The sequence below is a fragment of the Lutjanus erythropterus genome, chromosome 15, assembly GCF_056507025.1.
Source record: "Lutjanus erythropterus isolate fLutEry1 chromosome 15, fLutEry1.hap2, whole genome shotgun sequence".
Taxonomy (NCBI): domain Eukaryota; kingdom Metazoa; phylum Chordata; class Actinopteri; order Lutjaniformes; family Lutjanidae; genus Lutjanus; species Lutjanus erythropterus.
Window position 1 is genome coordinate 34,944,340 of NC_139331.1, and position 23,686 is coordinate 34,968,025.

Consider the following 23,686-nt stretch of genomic DNA (forward strand, 5'->3'; position numbering starts at 1 on the left):
AATTGGACACTTCCCAGACTGCTAGTCTTCAGCCAGCTGACCAGTTGGCTAGCATCGACCCAATCAGTTCCCTGTCTGAACCTGCCACCTTCTGGGATGCCTTCCAGGTGGAAATGTGGTTCTCGCCAACGTCTTGCTTCCCAGCTGTCCAGCATCCCAGAGCCTCAGCTGTCTTGCAACATCAAGGCTTTGTTGCCCAGCACCACATAAGTTCTGCTGCCCAGGACCCCAGCCAACGTCTCTCCAGTCCCTGTCCTGGCTGGACGGCAGTCTACAGAGTCCAGCTGCAGTCTTCTCCTTTTCATCCAGAGCTGCAGCCTCCAGTCTCTTGCCAAACTTGGTCTTTTTTTGACATTTCATAATGAAACCAGTTACTAAAACCAGAACTGCAATGTCATCTGCTTTTCACAATATATGTAGAACTCAGAAGAAATAAAAGTTAAGTAAGTAAAGCAATTGCAAAATTTGACTTTCAGTACTAGAGTTTTACATCGGAGGTTATTATCATAGTATGGCTAAATTTCAATCATCATCTTAGATCATTTAAAACATTTTCATTATTCTAACTTGGGCGTGATGTGTTTTCAGGTTGGTTAAAAAAAAGGCTTTAATTTGAAGGTAAAATCGCTCACTTCCTGTGTAATTAGAAAACTTAACACAGATTTTGTCACGTCGACGTCATCACGCTAAACGGATGCGGGTCATCCCACACCTGCAGCAGCAACTTCTCAACAGCTGGAATTATTTTTGGACAAACTAGGATGGCGATGTAGGTCAAGACATTTGGACTACAAGTGGTGGCAGCATCACCAGGAGATCTGGAGAGAGAATAAAGTGACAAAAAAACAAAATGAAGGACATTCACAGTTATTGTTTTTGCACCTGATCATCTGCTCTGTCCACCATCAGGCCAAACTTGTCACTTCTGCTATAAAGATCATTGAGCTGCTTAACAGGATGATCTTGATGTACCTTCAAAGCTACACAAAGCAAGTATTGTTTAAAAAATATACATAAAAATATTTAATCAGTTTGACTATATACAAAAAGTGAGCCATTGTTCTCGTCTCAGCCCTCCAGCTGTGTGTTTGACCCATCACCTGTTTCATGGTTATCTATATATATGGGGTTAATGAGCAGCCTCACTGTATGGATTAACAGATGTTTATATTTTTCATGGACAGAAATAAATGTGACGAGCAGGAGCTGTGTGGTTTATTTACCTCCGTTTACCACTGATCATCTCCACCTGAGCAGGTGATGATGGGGTAAAGTATTTTCCTCAAGGACACTTTAACAGCAACTTTTGAGGGAGGGAGAAACAAGGACAGCGTAAGTATCATGCTGACAGTAAATTCACAGTAACCTCCCAATTTCTTGGCAACACCTTAAATTGATAATAAAGTGACCAATTTAATTTGAAAATACAGGGGAATTATAATAATATTCAGTGGCAAAAGGTAGTTAACAGGGGGCCCCAATGCAGGCTTTTGGCTGAATTTGGTTGAAATGTAAATCTTCTGTTTTGTGTTTGTCTTTGGATAGTGTTTCATACACATTCAAAACAACTTTAATTTATGAATTGATCAGATAAATAAATGTGAATCTTAGAATGAAGGGGACACCATAATAGTTTATGTAAAACTGTCATACGTAGAGCTAGATAAATTAGCTAGGTGGCTAACAGGAAAAAACGTTGTTGGCCAGATCACTGATGATGATGATGATGATGGTGACGATGATGGTTGTGATAAGGTAGCTGAGAAACGAATGAGGGATGTTTTTAAGCCACAAAAAATCTATCAATCACCTGGATTATCATCATATTTAGTTTGAATAAATAAGCTAATTCACACCATTTCAACATGTAAGGGGGATGTAGCTCAGTGGTAGAGCGCATGCTTTGCATGTATGAGGCCCCGGGTTCAATCCCCGGCATCTCCAGTAGCTTTTTTTTTTTTCTTTTTTTTTTCTGTTTCATGAACATGACTTGACCATGCAACCGTCTGCTGACTATAGAAAAGACATACATTTATAGAACTGTAGCATACTTCTGAGTCTCTTGAGATCGCTATATATGTCGAAGATCATGGCTTTGGAAACACGAAGCCTATGGGAAGTTTTACAAGGACTATATTTGCTCACGCACAGATTGTAGTCTTGAATGTATCGACATTGTCCATGATAGCTACTTAGTAATAGATACCTAATAACTGAAATGATAATCATGGCATCTATCGTTACCCGAAATAACTTTACAGCTCTTAACTTGCTTTTATTTTCGAGACAAAACGATCTATGGGCGAAAGCACCTGATATTTCCCATAGTTATAAACGCACCATGAGTCCCCGCCCCCCAGCGGTAACTATAGAGATCACCGTTATGTTTAGTGCAAAGATGTCCTTCTCCTTGCTAGCTGCTAACATAATGACCATAATGACCATAATAATCTAAAAATCCCGCTTCATCTCAGCCCTTACAACACTCCTCCGTGTACGAGCTTCCTAAAGACTTCCCAAAATGCAACTGAAGCATCTTAAGACGCTTTTAACACCCCAGGTGAGTTCACTGACAAGTTAGCTAATGCTAACTGATGCTGGAGAGCAACACCAGTTACAACGTTAAGACTAACGTGAAGACTATAAATGATCTTATAACACGACTGCAACAAAACTCCACGCTCCTCCCGTCTATTCGGCATTTTAAGCGACCTTGCTGATCCATAATTTGGTATCAAATCCAGATTTTTACAGTGTTGCGCGCTAGAAACTGCGATGCGTTAACTTTACTTGGTTGTTAAAAGTACTGCTAATACTCCCAAATTAGCTAAAGAGTAATTCGGGCGTAGTCAGAAGGTAGCTCGCTAAATCCATGATCTAACGGCTGTTGTCAACAGACTAATTACATCAGCGGTAATCGTTAAAACATTAATATCATCCATGGTTCGAGCCATTTACAGAACATAACAGAATGTAACGGGTTAGCTAACTAGCCAAAGAAATGCTCAGTTAATTCATCGGCTAGTTATAACTTCTGACTGTTCGATATCTCTGCCTTCACAGGAAGAGGCTGCCAAAGTGACCTGCTTGGCCTGGGCACCAAATAACACCAAGTTCGCTGTTTGCACTGTTGACAGAGTGGTGCTGCTGTATGATGAGCAGGGAGAGAGGAGAGACAAGTTCTCCACCAAACCCATTGACTCTAAGGTGAGACAGCAGGGCAGTTAGCCAGTAATGATCCATACATAATGTATTTTCTTACAAAAACAGAAAATATTTAAAACCAAAAAATAGACATAATCACTAGAAAAATGATCAAATTAGGGTATGGGTCATTCCTACTATTCGGTGCCATTTGAGTCCCCATGCCATAATGTGGTATATTTTGTGTAAAAGTGGGCTAATATTTATTTTTAATATCTCATCTTACATGGTTAACTCCCCTCTACCATAAAACACAACCATATGTACACAGGATAAATTGATTTAAAATAATTAATATGATTTTAATTGCAATTAGGGTGTACTGCCATGTCCCCACTCACGTTTGCTCAAATTAAGTTACAATTATAAGTAATAAAAATCAAATAAAGTCTATTTTTTTCATTATTTCTGTATAGCCTCATTTATAACGGTTCCCAACCAATGTTTTTTTTTGTTATCAAAACATTTTAAATGTTTAAATTCTTAAAAATAAGTTGTGTCCCTGAGTCGACTGTCCACCCTGTTACTCTGACAAAAAACCCCTCCCCCTCCCTCCTGACCATTCATATAGTCACATAACTCACAGAAAGTAGCAGATATTCTTGAAGGGAAAACATCTACATGAAGCAGGGTCAGTATCACTCTTTAATTAATCCCTTTTTCCAGTGTTTTAGAATGGTTCACTGATGTGGTAAAGCATAACATGTCCACTCTGTTACCCTTGTTTATATTGAAAACTCATATTTTTTGTACTTTTGAAAAATGTTGTTAGTAAATACATTAAAAATCCTTCTCTGTGGTCACCATGTGCTAGCTTGTTGTTCATCACAGGACTAGTAATATCTGATGTTAGCTTAAAATGTCCCCCCTGTTACTGTCCACCCTGTTACTGTTTTGCATGGTAACAGGGTGGACGTAAGATAAGAGGGCTAGATGAATTAGTGTTTCCACCATTAATTCTTATTTACTATTGATTTATTATGAATTTGTTTGTCATTTATGCTTTTAAAAAAGATTGATCAAAACAATATGAATCTATTTGTCAGGGAAGGATGTCGTCTGCTGCAGAAAAAAGGCCTTAAGTTATTACAAAAGAAAACATTGGGCAGTGGTGCGTTGTCAGTTATGATGGTGAGCCACACCCAGGAATCATCCTGGAGGTTGAAGAGGATGTTAAGGTGAAATGCACATATAGGAATGGGACCAACAAGTTTTTCTGGCCAAGTCGACAAGACGACATTAGCTGGTACAGGAATGACCAGATTGTGTGCCTAATGAGAGAGCCACAACCCCTAAACAAGAGGTCTGTCCAGCTGGACAAAAATGTGTGTAATTTCTTAGCAATTGAAAAATGTTTGTGATGTTTATTTTGGAGGTGCAGGACATTTGATTTGAGTTTGATGTGGACATGTTTCTGTTGTTGTTGTGATGGTTGTTGAGAGGTTGTAAGGTAAATGAACTGCCTTACTTTAATGAAATGCATTGCTGTTCACTGGTATGATGTCCACCCTGTTACGTCCTGTCCCCCCTGTTTCTCCTTTGTCCACCCTGTTACCTGTGTATTTTCTAAATTAATTGAATAAAAACAACAAGCATTATGCTTGTCTTTGTGAATACTGACAGTGAATGAATTAAATATATCAGTCAATTAAAAATGGGGTGAAGTTTCATTGAAATTGCTTTTTATTCTTAAAGAAATGTGTTGAAATCACATTGTGCCTTAGTATAGAACGTCTCTTTTCAAGATAATGCTTGTTTATTAATACTTTTTAAAAAATACATTTAAAGGGCAAAGTAAGGGACATTTAAACTCTTAGGAAATGTAAATAGTAAATAATTGTCCTTTCAAAAACACTTACTAATAGAGATAAGAATGTCATGTAACAGGGTGGACATTTGCCCCATGTCTTGTACCGGGAATTTGGTCAAAATCATTATAATATGATATCCTGAGCTTGACCAATATATTTTTCTTATAATTTAACAAGCCCTCCTTCAGATGAAATGATAAAATCCTGCAAAATTTTACATTTTTTAATCTAAGGTTACCATGGTCAAATGGCACCGAATAGTAGGAATGACCCGTATAAAATCAGTCAGTAACAGCATTACTGAAGTGCATGTGTTACATGCAATAAAACATAATTTTACAAGTAAGACATGTTTTCCTATACAATATTTTAAAACATCATAGAAAAAACATGCACTTTTATCAAATAAAATTGTATAAATATTGTTTAGGAATTTCTTACTAACTAAATTGATCGACATGAATTGTGTCAAGAAAGGCTGGCTTACCTTATTTTATCAGTTTTGTGGGGTTAGCATGGTCCTGTCTATCAGTGATGAAGTGAAGTTGACTCATGTTATGGTAAGTTTGAAACAACTTTAAAGGTCCAGTGTGAAAGATTTACAGGGACAGAATGTAGCAGAAAAAGAAATTATAAAATACTGTGCCTGCTCAACCAAGATCACAGTTCTAACAATACCCAGGAGAGTGATTATAAAATATTTTCTTAACTCAGTAATTTCATTTTTTTCTAATTTGCTTATCATACTGAATGAGTAGGTCGTGTTTGCAATAACCCACTGTAATCTTTTGTCAGTATGGAAAAGAGAGCTATGTTGTCAATGACATGGCGTTCTCGCCGGACTCCACCAAAATCGCCGTCGCTCAGTCCGACAACATCATCTTTGTCTACAGGATTGGAGAGGATTGGTAATGTCCTTCAGCTGGTCTCATCTCTCATTTTAAACATGATTTCATGATCTATGTCAGTGCACGCAAACAGATTTTTACCTGTGTCATCTTCTCTAATAGGGGCGACAAGAAAGCCATTTGCAACAAATTTGTTCAGATGGTGAGTTAACACGAGTAGCTACTTAATAGATAATAATGTTACTAATACAAAAGCTAATGTTGATTAAATGATATTTGGCCAGTAAATTAGCATGTTCTATAGATGTTTTAGTAGATTTTGAGTCATCTAAGTCTGAAAAATGATCGTAAATGTTTCATGAAGATTAATTGTTGATTGTTCTTGCTTCTGTTTTACTCTTAATTTTATGTGATGTAATGTCACAGTTGGGACATTTTGGCACAATTTAATGGCTTTTTGCATGTTGGAAAATCGTTTATCGTTTTAGAAAATTTAAATTTCTGACTTTGTGACATCTTTGTAATGCAGTATTTTATTCACTGTCTTGCAGAGTGCTGTGACTTGCTTGCTTTGGCCTGCAGAGCATGGAATAGTATATGGGTTAGTGGATGGAAAGGTAAGTGTGCAGCATGTTCTCAGTTTATGTACATTTTAGAAGTAGTATTACAGAGGTATCAGCAGGACATCACACCCACAGCAGCCGCTTTTTTTTTCCCTTAGTTTTTCCCTGTTACTGCTGCTTTTTCCTGTTGTTTTTTCATCCGCAGGATTCATCTGTGCACAGGGAAAAACTCTATTTAATTTTCTTTTTTTTTTTTTTTTCATAGGTTCGCCTGGCCAACACTCAGACAAACAAGTCATCGACCATCTACGGCACTGAGTCGTGTGTCGTCTCTCTGGTGTCCAAGTAAATGTATATTCTTATGTATATACTATTTACCAGCAGTTAGTATAAAGTGCGCTGCTAGTTAGTCTTTCCCAAAACATTTGGGAAAAATAAGAAAAGTTTCACACTTATCAGCCTTCTCAAAATGCCAAGCCACAGATGATTAATTTCTTCTTTTGTGGTGCCCTCAGTGTTATTTATCTGTTCTGTGTCAGTGTTTCTGGTAAAGGCATCCTGTCCGGACACGCTGATGGGACAGTTGTGCGGTACTTTTTTGATGACGAAGGTTCAGGAGAGTCTCAGGTACATCATCATGTGTATTATCTCATCTTAGATGTTAATTTGTTATATTTTACATTTATCATCACATGGATTTTCTGACAAAAAAAAAAACACTCTCTTGACACTCAGGGTAAGCTGTTGATGCACCCGTGCCCCCCTTACGCTCTGGCCTGGGGCGCCAACAGTATCATGGTGGGCGGCTGCGACAAGAAGGTGGTGGCCTACGGCAGAGAGGGTCACGTTCTGCAGACCTTTGACTACACCCGCGACCAGACAGAGAAGGAGTTCACGGTGGCCGCCACCAGCCCCAGTGGGCAGTCGGTTGTGTTTGGTAGTTATGACCGGTCAGTAAATGGTCTGTCAGCTGATATACAGACAGTACAGTGATACCTGTCAGAGTATATTACTATAGTATCACTATATTAATGTGATTAAATCCAATGTAATCAAGTGGGTTTTAGTATCTCGGATGATTTGATTAGGGTTCAGCAAGTTGTTTCTCTTCCTAATATGTCTTTTAGGTTGCGGGTGTTTAACTGGGCTCCCAGGAGAGGTGTCTGGGATGAAGCCAAACCGAAAGAGATTCTCAACCTCTACACCATCACCAGTCTGGCCTGGAAGAAAGACGGGTCACGCCTCTGTGCTGTAAATACTTTATCTCTTTTAATTCAAAGTGTCACTTTAAAGAGTAACTTCTTTCCCACAAAAACATGGTGACAAGTTTTGAAACTGGGTCCTTCATGGGGGCAACTGCAAACCATCAGAGTACATCCTACATCACCAAAACTGTCTTGGTTCATCTTTCTACTGTTGCAACAATCACCATCTCTGGTTTGTTTGAAAAAAATCACGCTGTTTTCCTCCTGCTGCTTCTCTGATGTCAGACCTTCCTCTCGCTCCTCTCCTGATACTTTCACAACTAACTCTGTGAATTAATGGTTCATTTCAACCAAACCACAGTTGGTGATTGATGATTTTAATGAGTTTTATTTTGTTTCTGTTGAGTTTGAATGTGTGTCTTATGATGATAAAATTACAGTTTCTGTAAATGGAGTCTGGTGGGTTTGACAAGAGTGATAAATCGACTGCTTCTGAATAAACTAGAAGGATCTCGCTCTTTAACAAAAAGCTCTATCTCTGTAGGGAACCTTTCCATGATGTTGTCAGACATCACAAACAATCTGCGCCTGTCAGTGACAGAAACAAACACTCCTAATGACGTACTTTGACGAGTTGCAGTTGTCCCATGAGGATTACATTACAGCACATTTTACAGCTGACAGCTGCAGTGGTCTCACTCAATGCTGGACCACTTTCAAACATTGCTGTCTCCATTAGTGACTCGAGGAAAATGCGGTTGAAAAATACCAAAGTTGTCTTCTAGCACCAACCTACTGTTTAAATCCTCAGTGGAGATTTGCAGCAGTGGTTCTCACACATGTGCAAGCACAGGGAGTTGTCTTTTTGGTACCTTCAGCAGTTTATTGTGTGTGTGTGTGTGTGTGTGTGTGTGTGTGTGTGTGTGTGTGTGTGTGTGTGTGTGTGTGTTGACAGGGAACACTGTGTGGAGGAGTGGAGCTGTTTGATTGCTGCTTGCGGAGAGCCATCTACAAGAACAAGTTTGAAATGACCTACGTCGGCCTGAGTCAGGTACAGACTGACACAACCAGAAGAAAATGAAGTTGAACTTAGGACCAAATAAAGAATTCACTTTGGTCTCTGACTACCTGCCAGCTAACAGATTACAGGAAATGGAAAATAGCCAGTTGATTGGCCAATAATTCACATTTAAAGAATTCAAGTTCAGTATCTCAGTCTCATAATCAGGAAAGTCACAGCAGAAATTCTGTTTTTTGAATTGAGTCACTGTATCTTCTGATTTTCAGCAGTTGAAAACATTTTGTATTTGATTGGTATCAGAGTCCACATCTGTACACCAATCAAATTTATGACTGACCAAACAATCACAACAAAAATGAGCTGCACATTTTACAGGCATATTAAGGTGGTTACCTGGTACATTTAGTGTGAAGGACGTCTGTTTATCTGCTGGAAATGCATGTAGTTTTATTTGTGTTATTTGTCGTTAAATGTTGATTTAGATCTACTGTGATTCCTGCAAACAAATACTGTATCATCTTGTTTGTACTAAAAACCTTCATGTACTTGATTTTCAACCAAACCATAATAATTTAAATTAAAAATGCTCAAACATCCAGGCTTTTCCTGAAAATGATCCCTTAAAGAATTTATTTTCTAAAGTTCTTTGGAGCATCATTTATGGTGCTTAAAGCAAACATTTTTTTATGGTTCTTTGGTGCACCTTTGTGGGTTCTTTAAAGAACTATTTGCAGAAGTGGTTCCTTTGTGGAACTAAAAATGGTTCTTCTATGGTATCACTGCGAAGAACCATTTTTATTTCCAGTTAACACCTTTAATTTCTGAGTGAAGATAACTTAAAAACTGTGTCTGTCAGGAGTTTTTGGTACAAACTGACACTGAATAATAATGCTGGAAACACAACTGATAGAAATGTGCAAAAATGGCCTTTGAACTCAATCTGTGATTTTCTGATTAACAAAAAATGTTAATTAAAGTGTGAATTGATTTTGTTTGAAAAAATAAAGATACAAATTAAAATTGATGAGATTTTGATTAAGAAATGAATCCTCGCTGCTAATCAGACAGCTGATGTGTAATTACGTTTTCCAGTCAAAAGTTCATGAGAAACTTTTTCTGTCTCTCATGTTGCAACAGCTGATTTAGTGAGTTATTTCACCGTGACACGTTACCTGATGAATCCATGCCTGTATTTGCAGAGTGAATAAACTCTGGTCAGTGAAGTTTTAATGTGTTGAACCATCTAGTCATTGAATTTTTCTCCTGGTATTTTTAAAACACAAATGAAAAATGGTGGACAAATTAATTTTATGTCTTATTTGATCCCTTTTTTCCTTTTTTCTTAACTTTGCAGTCTTAATCTTCTCCTCCAGGTGATCGTGAGGAACCTCTCCACGGGAACACGGGTGGTCTTGAAGTCCTATCACGGCTATGAGATAGAAGAAGTCAAAATCATGGGCAAAGATCGCTACCTGGTGGCTCACACCTCTGATACTCTTCTGCTGGGAGACCTGCTGACAAATAAACTGAGCGAGGTAGGATTTAAAACTTAAAAACAACGATACTTTCTCACTTAGGCCTCATTTAAACCCTCTTATTAACAAGCATCTTGAATGATCTGATCACAAGTGGACTGTACTGTACATCAGTCTGTACCTGGCGTTAGAAAATGCAGAATAATGACGATCAGTGTTTTCCAAAGTCCAAGATGACGTCCTCAAATGTCTTGTTTTGTCCACAACTCAAAGATATTCAGTTTACTGTCAGAGAGGAGTAAAGAAAACACATTTAACACATTTAACAAGCTGAAATCAGAGAATTTTGACTTTTTTCATTAAAAAACATGAATTGATTATCAAATTAGTTGACGATTAATTTAGTAATTGATTAATAATAATCAATTAATTGATTAATCGTCAAGCAGCTCCTGTACAAAATAACACTTTTTGTTTTTTTAATGAAGTCTGGGGACTTTTATCCACAGGCGACAAAGAAGCAGCCTGTACTGGTTACTGTTTGTAAGATTTGACATGTTTGCTGTCAGTTAAATGTCTTTCATAGATTTAGTGTAAATGGTGAAACTAGTTGAAACAGTTTGTCCAAACAGATGTAGACACATTTCAGACAGGACTAACAGCGACGCCACGACAACATGACAGTGTTTTTTTTTTTTGGTTTTTTTTTACAGGGAAAGAAACAACTTAATGTTTTGCATTTAATGCTGAATTTACAAGCAGGCATGAATGATTAATAATTTACAAAAGCTGTTTCATAAAGTTGATCATGTTTCTTTTCACTCAACAACTCAGAAAAGTGTGCAGATTTTTTTAAGGGAGTCTGGGGACGCCGTGGTTACTAGTTCAGTGGTGAGATCAGCTGGGACAGACGTTGCGCTGCTTGTCTTGTCGGGTCAGAGAACTCAATGCATAATTTGCATTACAATGAACCAAGATGGAATCAGATAGTGTATCTGCCTCTGAGACGTCTGCCTCCATCATAATACAGCAGAGATTAATTTAATTTCAGATTCTGGAAAAAACGTGCCTTTGAAGAGACCATGTCCTGGTTACTCACAAACAAGTTTTGTTGGGACTTTTTCTTCTATTAAAAAGTTGTGTCATATCATACGTACATGATTGTTTCCTTCTCACAGTAAATGGAAGTGGATTGTTCATCTTTTTATAGTTTGCACTGAGCCTTTCTCCAGTGTTTGACTCAAAGCTTTGACTCTGCTGCCTCTCTTCCAGGTGCCGTGGCCCGGTTCTGGAGGAAATGAAAAGTTCTTCTTTGAAAATGAAACAGTGAGTACACAGTGTGTTTTGGCAACATCAAGCTTAGCTGTTGTGGGAACTTCTACCTGTTAAGTCAACACTTGCTCAGGAGCAGTAAAGTTCAGTATATAATTATATTACCATCACAATAAGAATGTATTGTACAGGTCCTGTCACGTCCTGAGTCTTACTGTGACTGCCGGCTCCTTTACCACTATATGTCATGCTACTGTGTTTTATTTTACTGTTTTTAATTCTATTTAAAGGGAGATTATTGGCACTGGGAACAGGCATTTAAATTGCCAAAGCAAGTATAAAAAAGTGTACATAAAGTATCCCATAAATTATGATTATTCTGTCAAAAATCTATAAATACAGGTAAGTAAAAAATTACTAAGAATGAAATAGAAAAAACGTAGACATGCAGCTGAAAATATACATATATATGATAATGATATACATTGTAAATATGATATAATTTTGTGTTTCAGGTGTGTATGATTTTTAATGCTGGGGAGCTGAGCCTGGTGGAATACAGTAACAATGAGATCCTGGGATCAGTCAGAACAGAATTTATGAACCCTCACCTCATCAGGTAAAACCAGGTCAAATTACACAAAACAAACGCACCTCATTAAACTGGTTTGACACACAACAACAGGTTTGTTCACTTCCAAAGAACAAATGGCAGAAAGATAACACCGATCCACTGATTGTGTTAATACATTTAATTTAAGATATGATATATAAGGAGTTTTTCACCGGTCATGAAACACTTAATGTCTGCCACCAGGTTGGATTATCTGTGGAATCAGATAAAATGGGCCTGTGTTTACAGCAAAGTCCAGTTAAAAATAAGCAGGAGTAGATTTTTATTCAAATAAATGTATTTTTGACATTGTATTTTGTGGTTATGGTGGTGGAAACACAACTCATGTTGTCCACCCGGGCCTCAGTGCCATATTTAAATATTTTAATATAAAAATGTGGCCATTTATCAGCCTAAATTTTGAATTTGAGTGTTCTACAGTAAAAGCGTCTTTGTACAATGAGTCAGAACTTTGATTAGTTTTACTTGAATTAAGTTTTAATTTAATTTAATTTTCTGGCTGAAATTCTAATCAAAGTTTTGATACCAATTATGATCATAAACCGGTGCCTCCAGAAAGTCGTGATGTTCCAACAATTAATACAAATTCAGCCGATCCTCATGAATTCTGCACAACTTTGCAAATTTGTCAAATCACTGCAACTTTTCTGCAAATTCGATCAGTCCTCGTAGCTTCCTGTGAGTTTCATCAGTCATAGCAGTCCCCCGTGCAAACATCACACATGTACGTGTCTTATCATTATTATTATTTGCTATTTTGTTTGTCATTGTTATTGACATTTATGGAGAGTTGGAACTCAAAAGAACTTAATTAAACTTAATTTAAAAATAAAACATATTTTGTTAGAGCTTTTGTAATGTTGAGGCTTTTTTGCCATTATTGCCCTTGATTTTTAATTTATTATACAAAAAAACAACTTATTTTTGCAATTTTCAATTGCTCCTACAAATGAATTGCAAAAAATGCCTAAAAACGTTGCAACATGCCTCACATTTTTTAGAAAAGCTGCCGTGACATGCCACAATAATCCTCCAAAAAGCCACTGAAATCCTGGAGAGACTGGTTAAGGCACAACATTGCTTATTTTAGTGAATCCAGCCATTTATATATATGTGAATTTACCAATTTTGTATTGTACAAATATAATTTATCTATAATTACTGTCACTCAAACTGCAGGTTGAGACTCTGCTCAGGACGCCTTAACAACACAAAACTTTGGTATTTGACATCCTGAGAATGAGACTCAAACATTAACTAACTGACAAACAGCTTGACCTTTATCATACATGCAGTTCATATACAGTCTCACAACACTAATGAATAAGTTTGTCCACAGTCCCTGATTATTCCTGATAAACTGTGTATTTCCAGCTCTGTCCATTAGATGGCTGTATTGAGCTGTGCAGAAATTCCAGGTATCATGTCAGTAAGGCTTCAGGAGAGACTGAGGCTCAGCCTGCTCCTAAGCGCACATCCATGTTAAAATATTCTGCCCTGTCAAAGTGTCAGGGCCGGCGGTCCCCGGGTGACTGACTAATGACCGTTGAGGGCCAGCAGGTTTGAGGCCGCTCTGACTGCTCCTCGCCTCTGGCTGGACGCTGTAACATGACAACGTCATGATCGGGGCTGTCCTGGGATTTCAACCACAACGAACAGCAGCTGAACCCAATTACAATGGGCTGATGCTGGATTTAATATTTAAATGTGAAATCAGTGTAAAGTCAGTTACTTATACTGAGTGTTTGTGTGTCTTTGTGTGTGTAGCGTCCGACTAAATGAGAGGAAGCAGAGAGGAGTTGAAGACAACAAGAAGCTTGCATATCTGATCGATATAAAGACCATTGCGATTGGTAAGATTGTGTTTGTGGAATGAGATTTTGCAGATGTGAACACAACTATTGTCGCAATTTGTGTTATTAGAATTCTGATTTGACACCTTGATTAAAGTTTAAAGGTCCAATATGTAAGATTTACGAGGATATATTGGCATAGATTGAATATAATATTGATAAGCGTGTTTTCATTTGTGTATAAATACCTGAAAATAATAAATTGTTGTGTTTTTGTTACCTTAGAATGAGCAGTTTATATCTACAGAGGGTGCAGGTCCTCTTCCACAGAGGCTGCCATGTTTCTACAGCAGCTCAGAACGGTCAAACCAAACACTAGCTCAAGATGGGGCCTTTAATGCTTTTTGCAAGTTATGTGGCCCCCGTAGTTTCTTACATGCTTGGAGGAGGAGGATAAGACGCGTTGATTGCAATCTGTAAGCTCACTGCTAGATGTCAGTAAGTTCTACACACTGGTCCTTTAACTGTCTGTATATTTTAACTGAAACTGCAGATTTTTTAGTTAGTTTTGTACTTATTTCCAGTATCTTAAAAAGTTCACTGTTCTCTAGAATAACATACTTAAAAACAACTTTTTAAGCCATCATGGCAGACTGGGATCCCACCATCACCACCATTGCCAGCACTTCTGTTGTTTAAAGGTGTCTCACATTAAAGGTGCAATGTTCAAGATAGGGCCAGAATCTTAATTTAAGACATTCAAAAAACTAACATTATCAACAGAATGTGAATAACTAACAGGTTGATTCCACCAAGCAAGGTTCTGATCCATCCTCCGCACTGCTGAAAGCCCCATCAGCAGCGTTTCAGAAGCATTTCAGCAGCAGGGCGTTTTGCCCACCTGATTATGTTTACTTACTCAGATATTGTTGATGAGGTGCTTCTACCACGGATAAGCAGGCTACGTGGTAAAATAGTTTCTTTTCTGTCTGTCTTTATGATCGTGAGTCTGCACCGGGTCTTTTATTTTGAAAATTAACCGGATTCTCCCTGCCTTTTCAGTGTCTGACTTCCTGCCCGTTCGATCTGCTCTGTGCTGATTGCAGCATCTGTCAAAAATAGACTCGGCGTGTTTATTGAAAGCGACGCAGAGAGCTGCTTCTGGGACGTGCCGCGGCGCTGCTGGTGGAATCACAAGCATTGTGTAGAATGGCTGCGATCAGCTCCGTCTGACGTGGCGCAGCCGTAACGTGCACAGCCACGCCTGTTGGAATTTAGCTGTAACATTGGGGATGTTGGGTGAAAGATGGCTATGTTGTGTGTCACGGAGATATCCGCTGACTTTAGCAGCCTAACCAGTTGGTCATGAACCAGCTAGCCCCGGCCTCGTGTCATCTAACGGCCACTAGATACTGGACTAACTGAGCTAACCACAGCTAGTTGGCTAGCTATAGCCCGATAGTTACAGCAAGGATCATAGAGAGCAGCTGTTAGCAGTGACTTCTGTGATGTAGACATGTGGTCAAATGTTACACATTTCCTCTTTAAAGTAAAATAATGTTTCTGTTCTGTATATTTCATAGTGTCAACAAATCCCACGAAAAGACCAAAACCAACACTGTTTAGTGCTTTCTATACTTTCTATACTTTACTGTAGTTTTTAGCAAACATTAGTCAAACAGGAGTAAATAGTGCATTTACTGGGGACTATTTTCAGCTGTGGATTGATACATATTTAGAGAGTATTTGTGGCAGCAGGATGGTGTGTGTGGGTTCGAGTCAAAATAAACTACAGTGTGTGTGTTCATAGTAATGAAGGATCATGTCAGCCAGGGCCACAGTGTGGCTCCCTGAGGTGGTTTTAATAGTTTTTGGACTACAACAGAGCTCTATGGTACAGAGGAAAATCAGGCTTTGGATACACAAATAATACTTGTTCGTTGGATCAATTGATTGTTGGTTTTGGTCTTTTCGTTGCGTTTGTAAACAATAAAAAAAAAAAAAGCAGAATATTGCCAGCCTCATTCTTAAATGCCAACTGTGGCGATAACGTTTTGTTCCAAAGCAGGAACAGCTTGGTGATTGAATTTTTCTGAACAATAGTTCTCGGTACCTGACCGAGTAATGGTGAGTCATCAAGAACCTCGTCAACTCCCGCAGATTAACTTGTTCATTTTGTGTTCTAGGATTGTGTAACACCTTTTGATTGGAGGATATCTTCAGTCTGCAGCTTTCACACTCTGTAGGATGCTGATGATGCTGCGGTTATTATATTATAGACAGTCAGATTAAACTCCTGAACTGCTACGACTACAATAACTGCCGTTTGTCATCAGCTGACTGGACCACACCGACTGGACTGCGTTCCATTTTAATTAAAAAGTTGATGTGGTCTCGATATATCAGCAGACTAATAATATCAACTTTGTCCCGCAGGAGGAAAGTTTCTAGAGTTCACTCTTAGAAACAAGGGTTCTTCCTGAAGGGCTTAGGTTCCACCCGGAAATATTTGCTTCTAAGGAACTCTTTTCTGAAGAAAGGGGTTGTCAAGCGTTCTTTCTTAGACTCAGGGCTCCATTAAGAACCCTTTTCATCCAAAGAACCCTTTGTAGATGAAAGAGTTCTTCAAGGATTGTTGAAATCTTTGAAGAACTCTTTCATCAAGGTCTCTTTGTACTGTAATATAAAATGTAAAACCCTTGTTGGGTGATGTCTAGATAAATCCCTTGGAATATAAAAAGTGTCCTAGGTAAAGCTCTTGGAATATACAAAGGTTCTCAGTGGAACCCTCTGGGTTGCTTTTTGTTGGCATGCTTAGAAGTTTCTGGATAGAACCTCCAGAGCAGGTTGTGGATGAAACTTTCACAGATAGTTGGTGGAGCTGTCTGAAAGGGTTCCAAGAGGAACCTTTATAAAAGGTTTTATCAGGAATCAAAAAGGGTTCCAGGTGGAAGCCAAGCCAGAGAACCCTCTATGGTTCTCGTTAGCTACACTTATTTGTCAGAGTGTGTAGAAACTGCGCACTCTGGCTGATAGAGTCATGAATAATAATAAAACATCTGCAGAAGTATAATCTTAAATAAAAGGACGATTTTATCCATTTCCATTGTCTCTCTGTCAGTCAAACCGCTGCTCAGTTAAACTGTCCTTTTTTTTTGTCTCCCCTCAGTGGACTTGGCCGGGGGCTACAATCTGGGAACCATCAGCCATGAGTCCAAGATTGACTGGCTGGAGCTCAATGAAACTGGACGCAAACTGCTGTTCAGGGACAAGAAGCTGCGGGTGAGAATGAAACCTCAGCACCCCGAGGGGACTGTAAGAGAGGAAACAATGGGAGACAGGGCCTAAAGGCAGAGAGGGACAGTGATAGACAAGATGATCATTTAAAAAAAGTACTAAGTAAAGTAGAAAAATCTGCACTGTGGTTGATAGATGTCTAAAGTTGGAGCCACGTCCATCAACCAAAACGTGTCTTGTGGCCATTTTGCTCTTGTAGGTCATTTGACAGTAATTCAGATTAAATGTGGATGCACTTACTTTGCCACAGGAGGCAACAGAAGACTCAAGAGCACTCACTTGTCAACTCATCCATACGTCACTATACAGCAGGGATGACATTTCATTTCTGTGGGGTCAGTGGTGGTATATTTAACATTTAAAGGGATAGCTGGGTTGGTTGTATGAGGTTCTTATAGTCAGTGTATTACCTACAGTGGATGGAGGTCGGCACGATCCAGTTTGGAGAAACAGCAGGAGTAAATTTATTTTTTCCTTTCTGTACGAAAATGGCTCTTTTGATAGTAAAGGTTGCAGACCCCTGAACTAACCGACCGAGGCAGGGGTAGATCAGCAGCTCCTGAGTTCTGCGAGGGAAAATGGAGTCTGGTTGTTTTGGATATTTGACTGCCTTTCCTGATGGAGAAACCGCTGTTAATATCTTTCTCCAATGGAGTCTGGTTGGTTTGGAAAGAGCGATGTAACGGCTTCTATAACGGAGATTTTCTGTTGGAAAAGGCTGCCTGGTGACAAGGTAAAGTGGTGAAAATATTTGACAAAGCAGAAAACAGAAGGTGCCCAAACAAAGTTTGGTGCAAAGGGCAAACAAAAAACAGTACAAAAAAGTTATGTATGAAATTTCATTATGTCCTGTAGTGTAGAAATTCCCTTTAAACAAAGTAATGTTTCCATGTTTTATTTGAACAATTGTAAGAGGCCTGAACAGACGACATTACCCAAAAATGATCTACTACCGATCACCCAAATATATATTTAATTTTGTCTAGAATAAATATTTGGGGTTTTTTTCTACTTTCTTATCCCGTTTATTATACTGGGACCCCTACAGAACTTTCTCAAACTTCTTTTTCCTTATTTCTAAAATTACTCTTCATTATAACCATGATATAAAAGTTTAATTTGTTTCTGACCCTACTATAATATGTTTGGCATGTACTTGGTTGAATACCTAAAATCATAAACAGCTCCCTGAATTCATTCTTAATTCCAATAATGAAAAAATTCAAGTGGTTTCTCACTTGTTGTTGTGTTGTTGCAGAAACTGCTTAAACCAGTTCCCAAATCCTCTCAGGTATTTTATTGAAAACATAATAACTAAAAGAACAGGGTGGTGATTTTGTCATTTTGGCGACGCTCTTCTTTGCCGTAATTTGTTGTTCTTCAGTTCTTGGTGTCCACTGATTTAAATTGAAGAACATAATTTCATTTTTTCCACCACAATACATAAAAACAAACAGCATTTCCAGAGATCTCAGGTTTGTTCTGCTCTGCGCTCGGCCATGTTGAGATTCATTTTTGAGAAGCTGTGTGCAGGATGAGAGTGGCAGGGAGCTGTTGTCAGTTGTTGCCCCGGGGTAATGAAACAGTTTGATGTTCACGCCCTCGGGCAAAGACATGGAGAACTCTGGTAATTGGGAATCCTTCAGTGGCTTCCAACTTTTTGCTGCACTTGTGTGACACATAATGACATTTAAAGAATTTATTTTTATAAGACATTTTTTGTGGGTGTAGAATTATTAGTTAGTGGGACAGACAGTGAAATATTTATGTTCGTGAACACATGACTCAGGAATGAGCTGAAATACACAAAGGGTGGAAGTTTGAGGGTAATTATAACCAGGAAAATCTTTTATCTTTCTCTCTGATTTTAGACGCTGTAAAGTTTTTTGGTTCTAAAGTAAAAAGTCGTCCTCTGAAGGACATTTCTACCAGCTGTCTGTGTGTAAAGCTAACTGAAGCTCACCTCATCTCCACAGTCAGTTCTCCCCCTCTGTATGTTTCAACTTGTTACATTTTTAATGTTTTATACCTCGTTTTTCCATCTCCATATTTGTCTTTTACATCATTTTCTTTTTATGTCCCTTACATCATTTTTCATCTTTTATGTAATTTTTCGTCTTGTTATGCCTTTTTTGTCTTTTACGTTGTTTTAATCTCATTATGTCTTTTTCGTCTTTTATATCATCTTCTCCTTATTTCTTTACATGATTTTTCATCTTTGTTTTTTGACTTTTACATCATCTTATTTCTTTTACGCCGTGTTTCATCCTGTTACGTCTTTTTTTTATCTTTTACGTAATTTTTTGTATTGTTATATCTCTCACATTGTTTTCCATTTTGTTGTGCCTTGGTCGTCTTGTTATGCCTTTTTCATGTTGTCTTTTATGTCATTTTGATCTTGTTACGTCTTTAAAACATTTTTCGTCTGGTTATGTCTTATACACAGTTTTTCATCTGGTTATGTGTTTTTCATCTTTTAAATCATTTTTCACCTGCTTGTTTCTTTTACGTTTTTTTCTGTCTTTTTGTGTTTTTTTGGCTTGTTATGCCTTTTTTCATCTTTTATGTTGCACAGATACCTGAAAACTGTACTTTGTTACTTCCCACCTTTGTAAGTGTCTCAAACAATTCCACTTCAAAAAAATCTGAACTATCCCTTTAAGAAGCTTACACCTGTAACTCAGTACTGATGGTGTATAAAGATCAGATCCACAGCATGTTATCTGCCTGCCGTGTGGATAAAAATGCACTTGAATACGCTGAAAAGGATTTATACTATGTCGTATTTTTAGATATTTACATTCACAGCACATATTCATTTCTCTTTCAGTGAGGAATCATAAAAAGTCAAGTTGTATAACAAATGTTTCTTTAATTGAAACTTACTTTCATTTGAACTTATCAACAGGCTGCCCCTCCTCGTTGCATTAAAACTCGGCCAGCTGAGCTCCAGGGTGAAACTATAGACGGAGCATTATTAAAAATGGTGGGGGGGAAGATATTAAAGGAGCTGATTACAGCAGCAGGCGGTCTCTCGTACATATTAAGTGCTCGGGGAGCCACTGTAGCCTATAGAATATACATAATCTTTACTCATCAGAGGAGAATAGATTGCAGTGTTCATATGGAGCTGATGGAAGTTAATCAAGTTTGTTCAAGACAAATGAGTTCAGCTATGATATGTAAACTGAAACTTTCAAAGACAAGGAAAAGAAGGACAGAAAATATGGACAATCACTGTATTTAATACTTAAAATCTTTTTTGTCTTTTAGTAAAGTTTCTGTGAAATGATCCTGATGATGTTATGATGATTATCTCCCCGTCTCTCCGTCCTCCTCAGCTCCATCTGTATGACATCAAGAGCGGCGTGAAGTCCACGGTGCTGAGTTTCTGCTCCTACGTCCAGTGGGTTCCCGGCAGTGACGTGGTTGTCGCTCAGAACAGAGGGAACCTCTGCGTCTGGTACAGCATCGACAGTCCAGAGAGCGTCACCATGTTCCCCATCAAGGTGAGACCTGGTTCTCGTTACATGTGTGGGCGTGAGTTTATCAGGAGCTAAAAGAAACATCACCAACAGGTTACATGTTTATCTGACTGAAAGGGTTCTATGGTTTATGATTTTATAATAAAACAGAACTCATATTTGTCTTTTTCATCTTTTTATCTGAGCCTCTAATAACAGGTAATATTCTACAGTCTGTATCTATAAACTCTCCCCAAAGGGCTGAGGTTCTACCCAGAACCAGCTGCTTCTGAAGAGCCCCTTGTTGAAGAAATGGATTTGTCAACGGTTCTTTGTTGGACTAATCCTTTTCATCCAAAGAACCCCTCAAGGTTCATCCCCCCTGACTATGTTCTAGATAAATCCCTCGAATATAAAAAGGGTTCCAGGTAGAACCCCCTTGGGTTGGTTCTAGATAAAAAACCCTGGAATATAAAAAGGTTCTCAGTAGGACCTCCTTGGCTCCTTCTAGAATAAACCCTAAGGGTTCTTGATAGAACCCCAGTGGTTGGTTCTAGATAAAACCTTTGGAATGTAAAATGTTCTTGGTACAACCCCCTGACTCTGTTCTGGATAAATCCCTCGGAATATAAAAAGGCTTCCAGGTAGAACCCCTTTGTTTGTTCCTGGATTAAACCCTTGGACTATTAACAGATTCTCAGTAGAACCCCGTGCATGAGTTCTTTTCAGCACCCTTAGGAGATGGAAGGGTTCTGGATCAAATCATCAGAGAGTGTTCATCATTATGATGTCACTGGTGTTATTTTGTCAGACATTAAAAAAACCCACAGAAGAAGAAGCAGATTATACAGTTGTGTGTTTTCACAGCTGATTAGTCGCCACTGTGATGATTAAACTGAAACGAAGGCATTAAAACAATGATAATAATAATATTAAAAAAAGTTTCTTCTTCTGGCCCATTCATGGTGTTGTACTCCAAGTTTTTGGTTGATTAGTTTTTTTATTGTTTGTTGTTTTTATACCCAAACAGCTTGTTTTACTTGTACTCTCCTCGAGCTGTGTGTCTCTGTGCTCCGTATAAAGCTGAATGAGCGAGTTGTTGTTGATGCTGCTGTCCTGGAGCAGTTAGTCGCCCTCGGCGGGTACAAGTTTTTAAAACTTGTAGCAATCACTGGTGTCCTGATTAATAATAAAAGCTAGGAGGAGCAGGCCAGGGACTCTATTCTGGAGACAAATAACAGATACTGTAGCTAATGAACAAATGATTTTGTGTGGCACATCATTTACACATCTTTTGCAGTGACATGTTTCGTTTGGAGTTTATTTTGAACCAACGTATAACTAATGATTAGAAGATCCCAGTGGTAGATCAAGAATAAGATATTTTACTTTAGTAAAAATACTAAAACCAAACCATGAAAATGTTACTTAAAGTAGCAGTATGTAGGAATTGTGTGTGCAAAAATGAGTACAGTTGAAGTGAGTTGAGAGCAAATTGGAGAGAATATAAAGGGAAATGCCACAAAAAAGTATTACTGTTATGTGTATTATTATAAAATCTGATTTTTCATGTATATATATTATTTAAAATGTAATTATTATTACATTAATAACAGCAAATAAATATATTCCCTTTTTTAACACCCAGTAAAACACTCAATAAAAGGGAACCTGGACAAAAACTAATGCTGTTTGGGTTTTTTTGCATTTGCATCTATAACAGTGCAGCTTACTGATAATGATCATATCTTTTGTATGTAAAATCTTTATCTGTTTCTGGTTTCCACACTGTGGGGTGGGTACCTCCCCCGGGAGAGATTTTTTAAGTAATTAGAGTAAAGTACTTAGTAACTATAGCTGGTGTAGCAGAGTAAAAAGTTAATTATTCCCCTCTGAATTGTAATAGAGTAATACTAGGTAACATCAAATGGAAATAGTGCCTCAAATTTGTACTTAAGAGCAGTACTTCAATACATTCAACCACTGGAAAATCTTAATTCAGGTTTGAACTAGTTTCTTCTCTTTGTCAGGGAGACATTGTGGATTTAGAAAGAGCCGATGGGAAGACGGACGTGATCGTGACGGAGGGTGTCAACACGGTGACGTACACGCTGGACGAAGGCCTCATCGAGTTCGGTACAGCTGTGGATGACGGAGATTATGGCAGGTAAGTTTGGACTCCGATGGGAAAAAATCAGCCAATCACTGTGATTATTCCATCCGGTCCTCCAACTACTTGCCGCTCCTTGGGGTCGGCGTCACAAGTGACAGCAGGGTGAGCAGAACAGGCCAGATGTCCTTTTATCCAGCAGCTTCCTCCAGCCCTCCTCGAGGGTCTCCTCAGAGCTCCGAGGCCAGCTGGGAGATTTAATCTCTTCAGTGTGTCGTGATCTGAGCACCTCCAGAATGATGCCTCCTTATCAGACTGACCTCTCTCAGTGTGGAGGAGCAGCAGCTGAACTCTTCACTCTGCCACACAAAGTCGGGGCCGACACATCTCAGAGGATTTTGGTGCCTTGTACGTGTCTTTATAATAAGAAATCGACCATAAGTCAGACAGAGTGTCAGCAGGTCTTGAAATGTATAAGAACATGTAATTATTTTCTTAAAAAAAAGGCTTTAGATGATGTTTTTGTTTCTGATTGCAGGACATCAGGAGACATTCCACATTACTAAATTAAAGCTAGGATTGTTGTGACAGTGCATTGTGCTGCAGGAGGCTGTCAGAATCATCTGACCTGCAGCAAACACTCTCATTACAGCATTAGCAAGTTTTAGTTTGATTTTTAGCAAAAACTTGAATTAATTAATTGTTTTCAATTGATTCATACTTTCATCCATTTGTGGTGCTTAATTGGGTCTAGAATATAATTAATTAATTAATTAATTTAATGTTTATCTGAATAGATAAAAGTATGGAACATGAACCAGATCTGTATTTAATGAAGCTCAAGATGACGTCCTCAGATGCCTCGTTAAGCCCAAAACCCAAAGATATTCTGTTGACTGTCAGAGAGGAGTAAAGAAACAAGAAAATGTTCACATTTAAGTTTGACTTTTTTCCTTAAAAAATGACTCAACCTGATTAATTGGTTAATT

General features: G+C 38.3%; 1 protein-coding gene and 1 non-coding gene across 2 annotated transcripts in view; both read left to right on the top strand.

Annotated features, from left to right (window-relative positions):
• The first annotated feature begins 1,872 nt into the window (after positions 1-1,872).
• On the top strand, positions 1,873-1,944 carry trnaa-ugc (transfer RNA alanine (anticodon UGC)). The gene has a single exon. It is a non-coding gene; the product is annotated as a tRNA-Ala (tRNA).
• Positions 1,945-2,374: 430 nt separating this feature from the next.
• ift172 (intraflagellar transport 172) overlaps positions 2,375-23,686 on the top strand; it is a 49,792-nt gene continuing 28,480 nt past the window's right edge. The window contains exons 1-17 of the mRNA XM_084737348.1: positions 2,375-2,560; positions 3,064-3,207; positions 5,811-5,923; positions 6,026-6,065; positions 6,415-6,480; positions 6,692-6,771; positions 6,966-7,053; positions 7,162-7,376; positions 7,554-7,677; positions 8,587-8,682; positions 10,026-10,187; positions 11,400-11,453; positions 11,915-12,018; positions 13,801-13,886; positions 16,996-17,108; positions 20,465-20,632; positions 22,618-22,754. Coding sequence (XP_084593474.1) covers positions 2,522-2,560; positions 3,064-3,207; positions 5,811-5,923; positions 6,026-6,065; positions 6,415-6,480; positions 6,692-6,771; positions 6,966-7,053; positions 7,162-7,376; positions 7,554-7,677; positions 8,587-8,682; positions 10,026-10,187; positions 11,400-11,453; positions 11,915-12,018; positions 13,801-13,886; positions 16,996-17,108; positions 20,465-20,632; positions 22,618-22,754 — 1,829 coding nt within the window. The 5' untranslated portion in view covers positions 2,375-2,521. The remainder of the gene's footprint in view (positions 2,561-3,063; positions 3,208-5,810; positions 5,924-6,025; positions 6,066-6,414; positions 6,481-6,691; positions 6,772-6,965; positions 7,054-7,161; positions 7,377-7,553; positions 7,678-8,586; positions 8,683-10,025; positions 10,188-11,399; positions 11,454-11,914; positions 12,019-13,800; positions 13,887-16,995; positions 17,109-20,464; positions 20,633-22,617; positions 22,755-23,686) is intronic.